The 19,145-nt window shown below is 39.4% G+C and overlaps 2 protein-coding genes across 4 annotated transcripts in view; one reads left to right on the forward strand and one right to left on the reverse strand.

The window, feature by feature from the left end:
• The window catches only part of LOC148335414 (excitatory amino acid transporter 2-like), a 34,695-nt gene extending 29,609 nt beyond the window's left edge, over positions 1-5,086 (forward strand). For all 3 annotated transcript variants that reach the window (XM_088297564.1, XM_088297563.1, XM_088297565.1), the window contains exon 11: positions 1,471-5,086. In XM_088297564.1, the coding sequence (XP_088153690.1) occupies positions 1,471-1,542 (72 nt within the window). In that variant the 3' untranslated portion in view covers positions 1,543-5,086. The remainder of the gene's footprint in view (positions 1-1,470) is intronic.
• A 1,359-nt stretch (positions 5,087-6,445) lies between these two features.
• cd44b (CD44 molecule (IN blood group) b) lies at positions 6,446-18,009 on the reverse strand. Its single transcript, XM_088298812.1, has 8 exons — positions 17,585-18,009; positions 11,789-11,954; positions 9,426-9,568; positions 9,244-9,291; positions 8,142-8,477; positions 7,653-7,736; positions 7,475-7,553; positions 6,446-7,406 (listed from the first exon to the last, which is right to left on the reverse strand). The coding sequence occupies exons 1-8, from the start codon at positions 17,649-17,651 to the stop codon at positions 7,199-7,201; spliced, it is 1,131 nt and encodes a 376-aa protein (XP_088154938.1). The 5' UTR covers positions 17,652-18,009; the 3' UTR covers positions 6,446-7,198.
• Positions 18,010-19,145: the final 1,136 nt, after the last annotated feature.

Genomic DNA, 19,145 nt, shown 5'->3' on the forward strand with positions numbered 1-19,145 from the left:
CATATTTGCAGGAAATTAGTGGATATTGGTTGTATATATTGTCCCAATATCCCAATTATAGTGGAACATCTAAGGTTGAACAAAATGCTCTTTCTCCATAAAAAAAGCCTATATTTGAATTCATTTATTTCAACATTCTGCGTTAAATAAAATACTTTGATAATTGTTAATAGCGAAACAAAAACATGTACCACCTGTATTTAAGCTGCAGCAACTCTTTTAGCAAAAAACAACCCCCCCCCCAAAAAAAAACAAGATATACAAGCCGCACCAGGATATCAGCCGCAGTTTTCTATGTTGAAATTTTTTTTACTGCATCCGCAGAACGATTTTGTTCAGTGAATGCACATAAAGGTACATAAACAGATTCTTAAAACAGTGCATTTTAACAGTCCAACAACCTTGCTAATTAAAACAGAACAGACCAAAGAGGAAAAAAAATCAAGATTCATTTAGCGTATTTTCTGAACTATAGAGCACCCCTACCGGTGAAAGGAAAATCCACAGAAAAGCCACAACATTGTAATAGCCGCATGGTTCAAAATTTAGGAAAAATGTAGCGGCTTATAGTCCGGAAAATATGGTAGACACTTTATTGATGAATGGGCGGCACGGTGGCCCGACTGATAAGCACGATAGCCTCACAGTGAGAGACAGCATCGGGCGTGGGTTCAACCCCGGCCATCCTGTGTGGAGTTTGCATGTTCTCCCCGTGCCTGCGTGGGTTTCCTCCGGGTACTCCGGTTTCCTCCCACATTCCAAAAACATGCATGGCAGGCCGATTGAACACTCTAAATTGCCCCGAGGTAAGAGTGTGAGCTCGGATGGTTGTTCGTCTTTGTGTGCCCTGCAATTGGCTGGCAACCAGTTCAGGGTGTCCCCTGCCTACTGCCCGAAGATAGCTGCGATAGGCTTCAGCACCCCCGCGACCCTAGCGAGGAGAAGCGGTACAGAAGATGGATGGATGGACTTTATTAATGAATGTGGCATAATGTGCCTCAAGAATCTCAGTTTTTAACAATGTCACACGAATGTAAAAATGTTAAACACTGTGAAGCAAAAACAACAACAAAAAATGCTTAAAAAATGTTGATGAAGCTTTGTAGTTGGAATGTGAGCATGCTTGTCTATTCTATTTTGAACACCCCTTGTTGAGACCTGCACTTCTTTGGAAAAAATGTCATAAAAAGCTAACGAGAAAGACTAGTACAAAACCAGGATTAACCCTTTCAAATATATCGAACAAGTAACGTCACATCACATCCATTCAAACATAAGTTTGTACAATTTCTGGATATTTCAACCTTTCGATGTTCCACAGTAGTACATTTCCAAAAGCTGAATTGATTCTAACTGCCTCTGAGCATTGCAAATCTGTGGCACCTAATTCACACCTCTCATGGCGTGGCTGTAAGAGTGTTGTCTTTTTCTCAAATGCGTTGTTTAGATTTCCGTGCTAACTGCTTGCAGGTAACCTCAGCCACAAACGGCTCTGCTGCGGAGTGCACGCTTGTTGAGGAGGAACCATGGAAACATGAATAATGGCAGTGCCGAGATCCCCTGCTCCTGGGCTCCACAAGCTTTCCTTTCTGGTGATGGAAAAAAAAAAGAGTGAATGAAAAAAATGTCATATGAACAGAACTACTAATGTTTATTATGTAGTCTAGTTTTCTTTATTAGTAGTCCCTTTAAGATTCTTTTTGTAATTGTCTCTCTGACTGATAAACACTACTAATTCACTTAACTGTGAAACGACAACAGCGGTACATGCTTCCTGTTAGAGCACAATTATGTCCTTAATAGCAGACTCTTGCACAACATAAGAGGAAAAACATGAAGTACGACACACTATTGCTAGCAATACATTCTGCTTCCGCTTGAAGCGTCTCAGAGGTGATTGATTATTGTAACGAGAGTGGCAGTCGTCATGGCGACCACTTCCTCCCTTTACTTCCGTTTTAGTGCCGTCATAAGCACACCTGCTAAGATCATGTTTATTCTTCGCCTCAGATTGCACCTGGCTACACTTATCAACTATTTGCCGGAATTGATGAAAGAGTTGAGGGCAGGTTATGCTGAGCCTTAGAGCACAATATTCACTCTGGAACAATAAAGCACAAATCGTATAATGAAGACACATTTTTAAGCCGCTATGTGTTTCCTTTTGAATTCACTATAATTTAGGAAAGGGACATTTTTCTCTTGTCTTCAAAACTCTTGTGTGTGCGTGTGTGTGTGTGTGTGTGTGTGAGAGCATTCGGAAGAATGGCATATGACTAAGTCATAAGTCACGGGGACCAAACAGGCAGGACAAAATATACTCCAAAAGTCTTCAAACTGCCACAATCATATCCGAGACCAGCATTAATGTCTGTTGACATTGACACAATCTCTAATTCCAATGAAATTCCACCTTTAAAAGACAGCATATCACTGCCCAAAATGATACCTGACACCAATGATGATTAAAGGGAAATTTGGATCATAGCAGCAATGACGAATTGGCTCATGCAAATCCATTATGGCACAAACAACACATGATGTAAAGCACAAAGCATACGGCACAAAAAAAAAAAAAAAATGATGATGCGCCATCGACTTCAATTGCCAGTAGGCGGCACATTAAAAATTATGCAAATATTGTACCTTGAACCCGAGAGATAACTGGAGATTCTCAGGCCTTTGTTTATTCCTGTAAAACTGCAGGAATCCTAATGTTTACTTCCTCACCTGAGCTATTCCCATCAAGAAGTGCGAGCTCAATAGCACACACTTATTCAAATTTGAACTACGACAATGTGCAAAGGCATCCTCTGCATGAATGTTTTGAGCTACATCCCGGTGGTTGACGGATCCTCGACCTACGCTAAAGGCCAAATTAGTTTTGATGAAACACAGACAGAGATGAGAGAAAGTGCAGCCACTTGGACGTCAGATGGGATTGTTGACATGCACAAACAGAGACAGACCGCAGATATTTTTACTCGTCCTTGAGGAGCCTCCGAAGATTCTTGTTTTGCCAAGATGTACAAAGGCAAACAATTGCGTATTTTTAGCCACCACAGCCCAAGACTGTTTTCTACAAACCCTAGATGCTGCAGTTGTGTGCCCATATGCATGGTTTCACTCAACGGAGCAGTGGACACTTATTCCCTCACTTTTTGCCCCGAATCAGGTAATGATCATTTCAATCCCTCAAACAAGCAGCAACACAAACGGACGACTGTGCGTCTTATTCCGTATGAGTGAGAATTCTGTGGTTTCTTTCTAAGTGTTGTGTCATTCTCTCCTGTCTTGTTTCTCTTTATTTGTGCTTCACGACAACCCGGCCTTGAAGAAGTCTGCGTCACACTGATCAAAAAGGCACACTATCTCTCCATGTTGAATTAACAAAAGAAAAGCTAACAAAAATATATATTGCGCCACTCAATATAATAGAGTTCCTGAAGTACTCGCTCACAAGCCATTGCAGTGGGCTTCCACAACGCACATTTGTGGCACACATTAGCATATGAACACGCTTATACAAGCCGCCAAGGTGTCAATACACTGAAGAGCACAACACTGACACCCTAACAGGCCCTTCCACTTTGACCTTACGGTCTTCTTACCTTCAGGAACAAAGTTTCTCCGTTAAGGAGGCCATGAACACGCTCATGATGAGAGTTGGACCACGTTTATTCTTCAAAGTATTTTAGAAGCATGAATAAAATGAAATGGTTTTTTGTTTTTTTTGCACCACTATCTTAAAAGCATGATATTTGAAGTGCCTCCTTGCACTTTTGTGTATATATTGTAGTCAACAGTGTTTTGTTGTTGGTGTCGTTTGTTTTCATCCTTTTTTCCCTTTGGGGAATGATGAAATGGTTTGTAGGACTATAGTTTTATTGTTGTTACATTTTAAATGTAATCCTTTAGGAAATATATCATCCATGTCCTGAGTAGAACTAGATTAGACAACTTGTATAGGCAGGAAATTGTGTATTAAATTGCTTGTTTGTTCTTTTTTTTTATTCTCTAATAATTAGGTGCTTTACTTATCTGTCACTCAACAATATACAGTATAAATATCTTTTTTGTATCTAATGTAAGCCTTTTGAATGTTTGTTCCATGACAATATAAGCAGTGATCATTCATTGTCAATGTACATAAATAGAATATATAAATGTTCTGACCCGTGGCAATGCAGAATATCCCGAAGCATCGTTTGCATGAGGAGAATAAACAGACAAGAGGGTGTGAACAAGAGTAAGCGAGAGAAGGAGATGACTGTTAAAAAGGGGCCAACACGACTTTATTCGGTGGAAACGGAGAGAAAAGTTGCGGAAAAGAAGGCAAAATGTCCGTACGTAGGCTCGAGTGACGAATCAAATGGCGCCTCGTAGTTGATAAGTGAACGATTTGAACACATTCACTTCACAATATTGAGCAACATTCCTCAGGTGAATCATTGTGTCTGTTTACTGGCAAAGACTGGCCTTTTTCTCATATCCACTTTAGTATAGGCATCACGATTGACCTGATGCTTTGAGCGTAGCATATCATGGATCGCTAGATTGCTTTCAGGTTCTTCTGTTTTAAGTGCCACACATGCAACCTGAAGTGAGACTGTCATGCCATTGCCAACAAATTCCATAGTAAACCTGCCTTTACCCGCTTGCCTTTTTTTCCACTTTCTACGCAATGCACAATATGCACAAAAACCCTCCTGGAACTTGCTGAAACTTAAAAAGGAAACAATATCGCCGTTACGGTCCCTTAATTCCCGCTCCACCGTTTTCTACTGAATCATATCTTTTTCAAAAGAAACATTCCCAAAATTATAATAACTTGGTCGACAGGAAGTTGCTTTCCTATAATTACTTTTCAAGGCCTTCCCTTCTTTGTAAAGCTTTTGCTTTTATTTGGATGTAAAGGCAGAAAGTAGATGTGAAGGCGTTATTGAGTAAAAGGCAAAACCAATACATGAATTCTTTCCTTTATCTTATGGTATACATAAAAAAAATCTGTTTCTACATATCTTAATGTGCTGTACCTTTGGTGTACATATACAAATATAACTAATAAATGTTGATTCATAACTAATATTGACTGTGGGTTGTTGTTATTTTGAATTATTGCATCATCATTCCAACATAGATAATTGCACTGTGTATTACGTTCAATACAAATACACGAGGAAAAAAAAAAAACAAGTAAAAATAATGTGTGGGACTAAGCACTTCCAGGGTTTACCTTGTCTCTTGATACACAGCCAAGTGGGATGGCGACAGCTCACCTGCCACACAAATAAGGACAAGCGCCACTGAAAGTGGATGAATGGATATCTTTCCTTAACGAAAAGTTGCCCCGCGTCTTGACATAATATGAAACTATTTTATGACTCTTCCGTGACAATATTAATCTTTGCTTCAATCTAGATTTCCTGTGCAAGCATCTTCGGGAATCACTTCTCCTGTTGCCATGGAAACCTGACTTGAGTAGAGCTAATCTATCACTTCTTTTCACTTTCACAGATAATGGATGGATGGATGGATTTTTTTTTTTAATTGTTCATAGGATTCATCCTCAACAGCGTTATTATAGATTTGGAATTTTAATTAAGGTTTGTTTTTATTTAATTATTTATTTACATGGTATTAATTAGTATTCAGGGCGGCTTTGTTTCTAGCAGTTTTTGTTTTTCAAAAACATTTTGTTTTAGTTTAGTTTAGTATTAGTTTTGTTTTTATGTTTTGTTTTTGAAATGTGTTTGCAACATTATACAATGGTAAGTTTTGGGGAGCAAAAATGCAACAAAAGTATTACTGAAGTATTACTTATTACTTACTAAATCATCTGGATAATACAAGGTTCAGTTTAACAGCCCATAGGCTTTGAACTACAATTAGTGGACTGCACAAATTTTGTAAAGTTTGATGCGTGGATGCATTCACCCTAATACCAGGATGCTTTGTTATCAAAATTTCCAACTTCTAAATTGGCTTTGTGGCTTGAATTCATATTGAGTAGTATTAAACCTAGTTGTACAGTGTACTGTTTTTTTATACTATATATATATATATATATATTTATATAGTATAAAAAAAGTATAAAAAATATAATAATATATATATATATATATATATTTATATAGTATAAAAAATATTTTAAAAAAATATATATATATATAGTATAAAAAAAGTATAAAAAATTCAATAAAAAAAAAAAAAAAGATATATATATATATATATATATATATATATATATATATATATATTTATATATATATACCTCCAAACGCTCATGTAATAAATTAATTGCCAAAGACAAAAACAAATTTGATATCACATTTCATAATGATTTTTATATAAACATAAAATGTTGATTCTGTTGGTTTTGTTTATTTCAATTTTAGTTTTAGTTATTTCATTTTTTTTGTGAACTAAAATAAGAAATCAAAAAGAAAATTGACACATTTTATTCAACAGGAATGCAAAGCTATTCATACCAGAAAACTGGCCGCTCTTATGGAAAAGACATTTCAAGCTAAAATGTTAAAAAGAAACAACAACTAAAAAGTTATATATACAGACCAACAAAAGTGGTATAAATCAAGAGTGACATCTCCAGCTGTCTTGAAAAACTGAAAAACTAACTAGTTCAGAAGAAAACTCAATAAGCAAATAAATCACAACAATGCAATAATGTAAAAGATTGTTTCGCTCATATTGACACAGTAATTTTTAAAAATTCAATGTCATTGTCATAGTTTGGGCATTTTGCCGTTTCGGCTGATGTGCGTTTTACGCTCACTTCTTAACAAAAAAACCCCCAAAACATTGTAATCAATATCATTGATCAAGTCATTCCAACACACAGTCCTGTACCCCCCTCCCCCCGACCCATTGCCTTTGTTATAAACACACATAACACATGCACAAAAACTGGCACACTACACTCTCACACCCAGTTATGCATGCGCCCCCCTCCCTCCTCCCCCGTCACTAATATGGCACACCGGACAAACAATATGCTGCACATGAAGGTTGGAAAAACGTATCAGCTTTGGTGTACAGCGCCACCTTTCACACACACATCTACGCGCTAACACCCACTCAGTGTCCATCCAGTGCTGACCACCAAAGCAGTTTAGAACGCCTCCTGTCCAACCACCCGACCATACTCCCTTCCCTCTGCCTCCCTCCGCCTGCTCCCTCACGCCTCTTTCTCAGGCGTCTCTTCCAGCTTGATGACGGTGAACTCCTCAGCATTGCCGTTCTCTTGGATCTTCTCCTTGTTCATGAGGGTCACCATTTCCTGCTCCCTCTCCTGGGCCTGCGAGCCCGAGGCTGCAGCTCCCGCTGCTCCGTTCCCCTCGTTCTCTTTGGAGGTGATCATCAGGGTTTGTTTCTTGCCACACCAGCTGCAAGAACACATCCATCATTCTCTGCCGTGTCACAAAAAAAACCCATTGGAATTCGATTTGCTTACCTCTTTCTTTTGGCAACAGCCACACACACAAAGAGGATTGCGGCAACTGCTATAAGCACCGCAATGATGACGAGCCAGTCTGCAGGGGGACGTACCGACAATAATTGCAGTTATAGAATTTTGGCTCAAATCATAGCGCAACTGTATGACTTGACCGTAACATATCATGGCTGCTCACTTGTCGTATTACTGCCCTCCCTTTGATCCGGCTCTGGCACAAGTCCATTCATCCTTTTCTTGCCGTGTGGGGGTTGTTGTGTAGCTTCAGGTTCATAAACAAAAACAGCAACAATTACACACAGCTCTTTCTCAAAAATAATTAGTAATCACTCAACAAAAAGTAATTAGTAATCACTTTCAGAACAGTGACCTGTAAGTTTCTTCGAGTTTTTTTCATCATATTGTATTGTAAAGTGAATTTTATTAAAGCGCAATTAAAGACATAATAGGCCCACCGAAGGAACTGAACAACCAGGATGTCTACGCAGTTTGAGTCGAGAAAGGAATTAGTGTAAGAGAACACCAGAGGGCACCGTGTCTTATTAAAAGTTCAATACAGTCATGAAGTTGCTGCATCAATGACTGTTTGCCAGTTGTTCATATAGAATTGAGGCATTGTCAAGTGTCAGCTAAACTCATACACTCTGCTTGCTGCGGTACTACTTACTCGCTGCCGTAGTGTCGCCATTTTCGGGCTGCAATTTAACATCATCCTGCATGTCGTCTGGGAGGGGCTGTGTGACATCGGTCCCTCTCACAGGGGCGAGCGTCGACATTGTTTCTTCTTCAGAGAGTGGTGGCTGTAGCCCAGATCCGGTGGGCTGATCAAAGTCTCCAGCAGTGAATGGGAACACGACACTCTCGTTGTCTGAACTATCTTCCACAGTAAGCAGTTCTGTGGCTTGCTCGGACACAGCGGATGGTGTCATGAGAGTCACCCCAAAAGAGCTTCTTGGTTCTGCTGGGCTGGACACCTGCAGCCCAGGCTCTGAGGAAGGACTTTCTGACAAAGGAGACGAAAAGTTTACGCAAACACATTGGCATATGTTTGCTATGTTGTTCCAAGCTTGGCCTCATTGTTAAGAATCACCCATTTAGATATTCCAAGTATGAATTTAAGGCAACACGTATTGGAATCATGAATTCAGCCTGACCACCTCCATGGAACATTTCTGCACTGATTGTCATAGAAGACACATAGATACAGTTGTGTCCTGATAAGTTTACACACCCCGGGGGATGTAATCTTATGAGCACAAGTGTTTGTGGACTACATTTTCTTTATTTCTATATCTGAACGCACTTTCAATACAGAGCATAGTGCGGTTTGATGTCTTGCCCAGAACGGACACAACCATCTGTTTTCTCAGTTTCTGTGTTTTGAGTCTCGACTAAGATGGACTGGCACGCTCAGCCTTCCCATAGTTAAAGCTGAGTCACTCGGGACTCAGCTACTGGCGCCCACATAAATATTTAAGACAAAACAATGCAATGAGCTGAGATAAGGTCATAATTGTACAACTAGGCCAGACAAGTAAAAACAAAACATTGATATGTCTGTTGATGTTGATGAAAAATCAGTCTCCGACATGTCAATGAAATGCAATCTCAACCTGGATTTTCAACTGAGGAAAAGGTAGGTCAATAGAAAAATATTTGGATGCTACACTGTATTGTAATTGTGTTTCTGACATTGCCATGGCAACCCGTCATGGTCGACAACATTCAGCGTGTTTTAATATAAAATGTTTTATATTGGTTGTTCTTACCTTGTTCATTTATATCAAATGCGTTCTCACAGTTGACATCAGGCCCAGCTAATACATGGACAAAGTAGAAGAGATAAAAATGGAGACATAAATAAAATGCAATCAGGGAGATGCAGTTTATGAATATCCATAACATTTCAAGTCAATTATGGGGACAATCTTTTCACCACCTAAAAACTAACCTGTTTCATTATAGCAGTAAGCATCAAAACCTTCACTTAGGTCGTCACGAGGATGAATGATTAAGCCGGTCATGTTGATGGCACAGTTCTCATGGTTTGTGTGTCTGAGGATGGCGTAGCTCATGTTGCTGATCCAGCCATTCCTGACAAGACACATTTGACATTGTCATGGTGATGTTTCCAGAAACAGAAAGACTGTGATCTTAATTGGCCTCTTGAACAAGACTAATTGCAGTCCATCATTACATCATGCTCTCCAATACAACCTTGTAAACGTTGATCAATACCCCATTGGTGGCTGACATTTGAGAATGACTCGTCACATTGCATTATCTTTTTAATTAATTCACGTGTCGTTCAAAGTAATGTTACAAAAGATTACATGCGTTTTTATAGAGATTCATGGTAAATTAGAACTCGACAATGAGTGCCATTTGTTTCGAAAGTCTCCAAGCGTTGATCAGCTGTTTTACTGGAACAGCAGCCGAACTGTGCTTTAAGTTTTCACCCTTTTTAAAGTTTTTCCATTCTAACATGCTGCACACGAAGAATGTCACACTTTACCCCCATCCCAAACCTTTCATTCAGGTGTTAGCCATCCTGATCTTTAAGGTTATGTGTGGCATATTTTGGTATGTGATTCGCCATAATGTTTCTCATAACCTTTTTTGTACTCATTATCTTGGTCTGAATCTGTCTTTTCTTTCAGAGCAGCGAAGCCCTGTGTCCCCCAAAAATAAAGACAAAAACAAATAGCAACACATACGAGAATCTCAGAATAGTGAACTGGCCATAGTCATCGACTAGAACTATAAATTGTAATATCAGCATTCACCACTAGATGTCAGATGTGACTCAGTTGCGCTTTTGCTGGCTGGGTCTTATACCGCCCTATACAGGAGTAATTATGTTTTGATTTCAAATGATACAAAGGACAAACAAAGTACGTTTGAGGGAGTAGAGTTTTGTGAAAAAAATGCAAAAAAATGAATTTCTACGATTAATGTTGGTTTGCTGTTCAGCAGTTTTGTGCTGTCCTTGAATGCTATTTTATACGCAAGACCCCTTTGGACTGGAAAAAAAAATACAGCGTGTGGTTATTTTGTTGTTTGATTCAGACCCTTAGTTGTTGGGTTAGGACAGTGGATCTTTTATACATGCATTGAGGACATCTACGAAGTTGCCCCTTTATTTAGCTAACAAAATTAGTTTTACTCATATTACACATTACTGTCGAACAAATGAGGCTGTCAAAGTTGTTTTTACTTTTGAATTTAACAATAAATAATGTATTGCCCTTTAATATGAAACACTAATTTACTAAAAATGTGATTATTTCAAATGTTGGAATCATGGAAAAATTTTATTTGCATGTACTGTTTCAAGCACAACTACCACCATCATAAATTGAGAACCAAGGCAGACACTCAATAAAATATTCAACGCAGGTGATGCAGATGGCCTAAGCTGTCTGGTCTGCCAGGAATCCTAATGTCAAAATAATTCAAGCTTAATTCAAATTAAACTTGACAGTTTAATATAATGTATATGATTTCATGGTAATATTAGGAAATAGTGTTTATAAGAACAGTGAAGGCTTTGCTGGTCCTGACAGTTTACCAGTGTTGTAATGTCCACCCATCCATTATCTAAGCCGCTTCTCCTCACAAGGGTCGCGGTGCTGGAGCCTACAATGCATGTTTTTGGAATGTGGGTGGAAATCGGAGTACCCAGAAAAAAATCCATGCAGGCATGGGGAGAACATGAAAACTCCCCACAGGAAGGCCAGAGCCCGGGATCGAACCCTGTAAACTTGGAGGCGGACATGCTAAACCAGTTGGCCTGTTGAAACGTGACAAAGAAAAATGATTTCCCCAGCGGTGCCTATTAGCAAGCATAAATGATATTTTCCCATAGTTTGTGTAATAAATCAAACCTGTACAATGTGGTAGTAGTTGCTTAATTAAAACTGATTAAAACTGACGATGAATATTTAACATTTTAAAAAGAATTGCTGCAGTAAAACATGAACAATTTGAGGACACAATTACGTGTAGTTGTGGTATGGTGGTGGATGTGACAAATTCAGCCGCTTTCATGACTAACACATGGATTACATTTAAACTCAGTGACACATGTTGTTATTTCACTAAATCAAAAGCAACTGACAAAATTACAAGTGAAGGCAGTGGAAACAATTACAAATATAAAAAAGAACAGTGAACAAAAAGCAGGCATCACCACAACATCAATGAACAGAAACAGAGGACTTAAATACAAGCAGACTAATGACACAACAAGGCACAGCTGAGCAGATGAGAGAGAAAAGAGCTGATTGGTTGAGAGGGCTTTTTGGCTTTCACCTGCAGGTTTCCATGTTTTTATCAAAGGCCTGTTCGACTTGTTGTGGACTGGCCATTGTAGTCTGGAGCTGCTCGCACACTTTTTGAGCGTCGTAGAAGTTGAGAGAGTGGCGAGCTTCACCCTCCACAATAAACACTCCGGCATAGCTGCAGCTGCGAGAATTGACTGTGGGAAGAATAAAACACAGCAGGATTTGTGGTTTAAAAAAAAAAGGGAGAAATTATAAGCAACAATTTTACATTAGTTTAAGTACAAAGTAGCATCTTAGCAGGTTTTGCATCATATTTGAGATGTGCTATGTTGGAATCTTGGCCCAGGCCCTCCTGTGAGAAGTGTGCGTGTTAAAACTGAATTTTTCCCCTTTCAGTGGAGGAAAAATTCTGTCCACACTAACGTGTTGGTTTTAAAAAAAATATATCCACACCAAAGCGCTGCATGGAGTTTCCAATGAGGGGACACTGGAGTTAATCATTTTGAAAAATCTCAGGAAGATTAAAAATCAGTGAGACAAAATAAGAAGAGGAAAATAGAATTTGATGGGATAAAAATCATAATGACAAATGGATGAATGAATAAATAGCGGGTTACAATTCTATTCAGTTGTCACCAATGTTTCTGCTGTCGCCTTTTTAAAAATGAACAAGGACATTGTTCAGTCGCTTCTTTATTCGTCTTCATCCCCATGAACGGCCTTGCTCCAATAACCATAACAAATATTTAAACAGGATAGAAAGTAAATATCATGTAATCAAACTCAATATAATATTGCAGGCATTTTTCTATTTCTCTCTCTCTCTTTCTGCTTTACCCACACAGGATCTATGCACCTGCGGCCTTTTGAAACTGATGCTGGTGTGCATGAAGAAGGGTGGAGAGGCACATTTGTCAAATTTCCCCAACGAATAATGATTACCAACAAATCTAAAAGCTACTTTTCTGTGATGTTAAGTGAATACTGAGTGCAGAGCTGCAACTGCACGTGTCTTGCCAAGAATACGGTTCCTGGGGAGGTGGAACAAAAAGAAAATAGGCAGCATGGAAACACTTTGTGCTGCAGGGACACAAGCGCCGTCAATGACGTCCTGGCTTAAATTATGAAAATCTACGTTAACACTTGTCCAAAGCCAAACGTGAATCTGGAAATATCCGCAAATCCCAACTTTAGTGAAAACCAGCCATCAAAAATAAAGAAACGATAGATCTGTGGAACTGAAGCAGCCCAAAAGCAACTAATCCTCATCTCTTTCACTTTTCTTCTTTATCACAGTTTTTTTTTTTCTTTTAAGATCATTATCATCATATTAAATGTATAGAATCATGCGCATTGCAGCATAATCGGAGTACTGCTGTGTCGGTTGCTTCCAGTATCTGATAAACACCATGCCATGGGCCACGAGACCCCTTTCACGGCCATTCAGTGGGTAATAAATAAATGATTTGACACGGGAATGGCGTGTACGCATGAGTTCAACATGAGACAGTGTTCGAATGAGGCGAAAAACAGAAGCATCATGGGTCTGCCTCAGGCAAATCAAAAACACGCACACACACAAATTCATCAAAGTAACGTCAATTATTTAATTGATGTTACATACTTCACGGCTTAGCACCAGTCGCTTGATTGTTATGATGAAAGAGAAAACCAATCAAGCAAGTGAGATAAAAAAAAAAGAGAAGGCAGTAGAAAGTGGCGGTCAATCACACTAAACTTTGAGGGATTTCCTTGATCGGAGCAGGTGAACATTTGCATTTATACTGAGAAAAGCTACTCTCTCTCTCTCTCTCTCTCTCTCTCTCTCTCTCTCTTTCTCTCTCTCTCTCTCTCTCTCTCTATATATATATATATATATATATATATATACATATATATCTATATATATATATATATTTATATATATATAGATATATATGTGTGTGGGTGTGTGTGTGTGTGTGTGTACACACCTTTCTATTTTTATTCTATTTTTCTATTTTTCCGTGTACTCACATATTACCCGAAGCTTAACTATAAAAAAAAAAAAAAAAATGCAAACTGTTCCAAACTGCAGGGTGCAAAAAAGGGAAGTACATTGTTGAGGAAATAACTGTTTCATAAATTCTACACTTGCATTGCAACATGCAAGGAAAAGAAGTGAAAGCAAATTCAGTGTGATTTACATACTTCTATTATGTCGATATTTTTTTCAAATTTTCGATTGTGAGGATACAGCTAATCTACAAGATACAAGTTACATTTTACCTGGCAAGATGTTATCGATTGATCATGATATAGTTACATCAGTTGAGCTCTCTGCTGTTAGAGGCAGTTGGGCAATAAGAGTCTGTGCCAACATTGACTTACATGGCAGTTGCTGCAGGCCTCCACCCACCCATAGCACACAATACACCAACACACACTCACAGACACGCACACCTGACAGAACCTTAACACACACTGCCACATGGCACATTGTCGCTGAAAGTGTAGTCTGAAGAAATCAGTATAGCTGCACCCCTCCAAACAAGCCAGCAAGATAGAAAGAAAACAGCAAAAACTGCAAAAAAAGGGTATTCATTAGTATGCAGTGGAAGCGATCATGGGGGTCTTTGTGCAGCCCCAAAGCCTCATCCTGAGGCAGTGACCACCCCAAAGCTTCTTTTGTAACCTAATAAAGTTGAAACCAAGAAGACGGATTATTCCTGGTGCCTTGAGTCGGAACAAAAGGAATCTACCTTAACTTAATGTAGAGGTAATATACAAGCTAAAATCTGTGTACGTCATGTTCTCTCACTTTGCTCTCTGATCCCTTTTCCACGGGTTCATTAAATCATTTGTTTGTATTCTGCATGCATGTAATAAAGCCCATATTAGCCCAAGCAGACAGGTGTACAAATGCTAATCATTTGGACAAATACTGAAATGTTATCAACGATATGACATCATCATAAAGCATGGAGACCACCAGCATACCAAGTACCTCCATATCTAGAACAACAAGACTTGTTTTCACTTATCAGCCCGAGTCTTCTCATGGTCACATTTGTATTGATAACGTCAGAATTTGAGCCATGCTCAAATAGACACAGGTTTTTTCTTGTTTGTAACATGATATTTCATCAGCTGGTTTGGAAGCAGGCCTTGTGCTATTAACATCACTAGAAAAGCTCCACTATCTTGCATCATCCACCTCAGTGAATTGAACAGCTCAGCAGTGGTTTCCTAACACTCACAACAATATGCAGCAGGTGAAATGTGAGATCTTACTGAAAATAGGTTTGGTGTACACACACGTTCTTGCAAAAGCGTTTGACGGTCTCAAAAATGAACACCTGTTCCATAAAGATAAAGATGTCCTTTATTAGTCCCACAATGGGGAAAGACTTGCTGTGTTTTCTGTGAATTCTGTCGGTGATGGTATATACAAGGAAGCATAACTAAAATGATACATGCATTGCTGTGACGCAAAATGGTGTCAAACCACACGCTTCCTCTACTTGGCCACCACCCGAATTTGCAGTTAGTGAATGTGGTCTGTGGCTAATCTTGTTGAAAAGCAAAGGGTGCTGCAAATGTTTCCGACGGGTGGTGAAAGATTTTCCATTGAAACGATGAATCATTTTCTTTCCTGTTAATATTGTACATCATTTCAATTTTTTTCCTTGCATTGTCATATTTCCTAAAACAGTCCAAAATGAAACTGAATTTTGAATCATATTTGGACTTCTCCATGAGTTTTGCAAACTAACTCTAGAAAATGTAAAACCTGCTAACTGGCATACACTACCATTCACTTGATAAAAACTGTATTCAGATGTAGGACATTAATTTCCCTGCGTCAATTTCACACAAATTGGCACAATTGTGAACCATCTTATCTTGGTAGGCAACATTGGACAAAGGCCAGTTTATGCTTATCTATGCTAGGCTAAGCTCAAGGCACTCCAGCTTCATGTCTCACATTCTATCCAGACTAATATGTCAATTGCAGGATTAGACATCATTGACAAAAGATGGCTTTTGTTCTTTTAAAGTTGTTTTTAGCATTGTTTAGGTTTTGTATAATACAGACAGAGGTTTTGAACCTACAGTAAGAATAGATAAGAAGAGGTCATAAGTCATTAACTACAGCTCTCTTCTCTAACGGCAGGAGGCAGAGGTGAAGTAGCAGAGGAAGCCGGAGGAGGCAAAAGGCCTCTTGGTGTTGACTTGGTGCCAAGGACGTTTTTGCACATTGGTCGTCATGTCATAAATGCGGCACTCCTGGTCATTTTAAATTGTGCGACAATTCTTTGCATCTCCACAACTGTCATTGTATCATAACTATTGCTCTACAAGACACTTTACTCTTGGTTGATGACTCTCCGAATCAGTTGCACGGCTGTCATCGTTTGGTACTACAACATTAATTACGTAAAATAATACATTAAAAAAAAAATTTAAGTAAAAAACGTTTCTATAGTTGATTGTTACTGATATACTAGTGTAGCTGAAACTACCCCAGATATATTCATTGTGTGTTTTTACATCGTAGCCCAATGAGGATGATTCTGATTCTGATTATAGGGGCCCTCACCACACCACACGCAAACACGTGGTACATTTGACACAGAAGAGGTGAGATATTTTCGTTGGGTTATCAATCAGAGGAGTAGTTTTTAGAAAAGAGTGTGGTATACTTTAACAGTCACTTCCTCTCTTCCCCGCCAGTGCAAAATTTGGAGATTACAAGACTTTTCAGCTATACATCTTTACATCATCATAATCTGGCCAAGAGGGTTACAAACATGGATGTGCATTCAATACAAAAAAAAATACTGTTCGATGTCACCGCAAAACAGATGTGATTGTAAAATCTTTCCATGAATCTAATTTGAGATTATATGAAGGGTTAGCCTGGAAACAGGATCCCAGTGCCTGACCTTAATGATATACTAGCGCCCACAGAGTTAATGTTCAAAGACTTTGTCCTGAACCACGATGAGCACTCTGACAAAAAAATAAATAAATAAAAAGACACAAACACAAAAGCTTGCCTTCTCCGCTCACAAGAAGCCTTGAGAGGAACAAATATGTCAAAGTCCTCCGACCGCTAGAGATGGTCTCTAGAAGACATCTCTGATTTGCCTATAAATGAGGACTCATTTTGAGAGGGTAATGCTCAGCGCTGTGGTGCCGGAGGGAGTCTTTGTGAGCAACCTGACAACCAACTCCAGTGGGACCACGCTAGATGCACCACGACCTGTTTGATTCGGCACCTCCTGAAATGTATCGCTCGGGGCAACAAATCCAATCAAAATCCAACTCTAGGAGCACATATGAGACGAAAGAAAAACAATGACATTTGCACGGCGGGGTGGTGCTGAATATCCTTTGTGGAAGAGCGTAAAGCATAAAAATGTGTGATTCCTGCTATTAAGATAAAAAAAAAACTAAAAAAAAAACTCCTGCCTGTTGCCTCTGGAGGCTGAGCTTAATCTTCAGATTCAATAAATAGATTCTACTGCCCGGCACGTTCGAGTGTGTTAGACACAGACACAGCAAAAACGCATTTTCTTTGTGTCTGACAGGAGTCTCAGACTGCCAGGCTGTCTGCGCTGCTGTGTGGCATGCACAGTCACTCTTGCCGGGATCCACATTTTTCTTTTCTTTTTTTTTACAGAACAAAAGCCTCTTTTAGTGTTACTCCCATATTTCCAATTAGATCCAGACATTAAATTCCCCCCGCATTCAAATAAAGGCGAGTATATGTGGCACAAAGGAAGAAGAAAAAGCTCATTTCAAACAAAGAGCGGTATAAGAAGCACAGTCTCCTCACCTTGAAGTAGCTCTGACCTACAGAAGGCCAGATGTCCTAAGGTGACCCCAAAGAGAAGAGTCCACATCCTGGGCAAGCCTCGTCTGGATGGCTGGCAGAGTAGCTGAAGGTAAAGGTGAGTGAAGCCTCGAGTAGCCCTGTTCCCTCTCAACCAGGACGGCCAGTGTGTAAAAGAGTGAATGAGTAAGAAAGCACAGAAAAAAAGGGAGCTTTCAACTGTGAGAGGGAGCTGCCGTGTGTGTTGGCAGCTGGAGAGCACTCAGACTTTGCCCAACTTTTCTCTTCTGTGTCTGCAAACCACAGCAGCTGTATTCACCCACACAAGAAGAGGACGAGCGAGCGAGCGGCTCATGTGAACACACACCCACTTGCCCCACCTCTCAGCTTCCATCGCTCTTCCGTTGCCTTCCTCCACAGTTTGAAAGGCGAAGGTGATCTTTCCCTCTCATCTGGCTCCGTGTCTACCTCCTCCCCCTCCGTCTCCTGCTCCCCCCCTCTTTCCTCTTTTCAGACAGCAACAGTTTCAGTGTGCCCATCTGGTCTTTTGTTCACTGCTCACTTCATTTTCAATTCAAATGATTTTCTTGTCTCTGCTCCCTTTCAGTGAGGTTGTGCATCTCACAGTGTGATCTGGTGGCAGCAATGGGAGCCGGTCACATCCATTTCACAGACACATTTAGCATTTTAAAAAGACTAAGGTTCGAAAAAACTAATGGGAAAAATACTGGAATACGACCAAAGGACATTCACAAAGTATCGGGACACATCATGTACCTAATCAATCAATTGGTGGAAGAATTCAATGGCTGAAGTACCTTGGTGAGGAAGAACGTAACAACCCTGACCTCAACCCAAATACTGTCATCAAAAGTTGATGTATATTTAAAGCACTATATTGTGAAAAAAAAGAGAGTGACTGTTAATTATCTGCATAGTGGGGACATGTTCATGTTTAATCCCAGTAGCTGTTCAAACCTTTCCCTATGACATCATCCTGTGGGTCTTTTGCGTAGCTTGATCTTAGTGTTCAACATTTCAAAACATTATGAGGGCGACAATTCACCAATAACACACATACAGTTTAGATGTTTTAAAAGCCGAACAATGAAGACCCAGACCTCAACCCCCATTGAAAACCTGAGGAGTAAGCGAAAGAGGAGTGCCCAGAGGAGGTCAGGTCAGAGAGAATATGCTTGAAGGTGCCTCTTTCTGTATTTTCGCAACTCATAAAACATTACAAAAGATTAGGGACTGTTTTGTTGGCAAAAGGAGGGGTGGCACACTTGATTGGATGAAAAGACCTATTTAGCAAAGTGCTTTTTTTTTGTAAATACACTTAAATTCAAGGTTGTATTCCCCTGAACCTCTTTTTTTTCTTTTTCCTTTCAATTTTACGCCTACAGTACAGTAAAATTGATTTTATTAGAAGCTAAAGAACACATCTTAACCAGATGTGCCAATAATTACGGAGTGCAGTGTACGTCGCACTACTGTAACCATGACACTCCCCTCAAATACTGCTTCGTAACAACACGAGCATTTTGGAATATCTCAAATAAAC

The sequence above is a fragment of the Idiotropiscis lumnitzeri genome, chromosome 6 (assembly GCF_059441095.1).
Source record: "Idiotropiscis lumnitzeri isolate Australia: NSW breed Sydney's pygmy pipehorse chromosome 6, RoL_Ilum_1.0, whole genome shotgun sequence".
Classification (NCBI taxonomy): Eukaryota; Metazoa; Chordata; class Actinopteri; order Syngnathiformes; family Syngnathidae; genus Idiotropiscis; species Idiotropiscis lumnitzeri.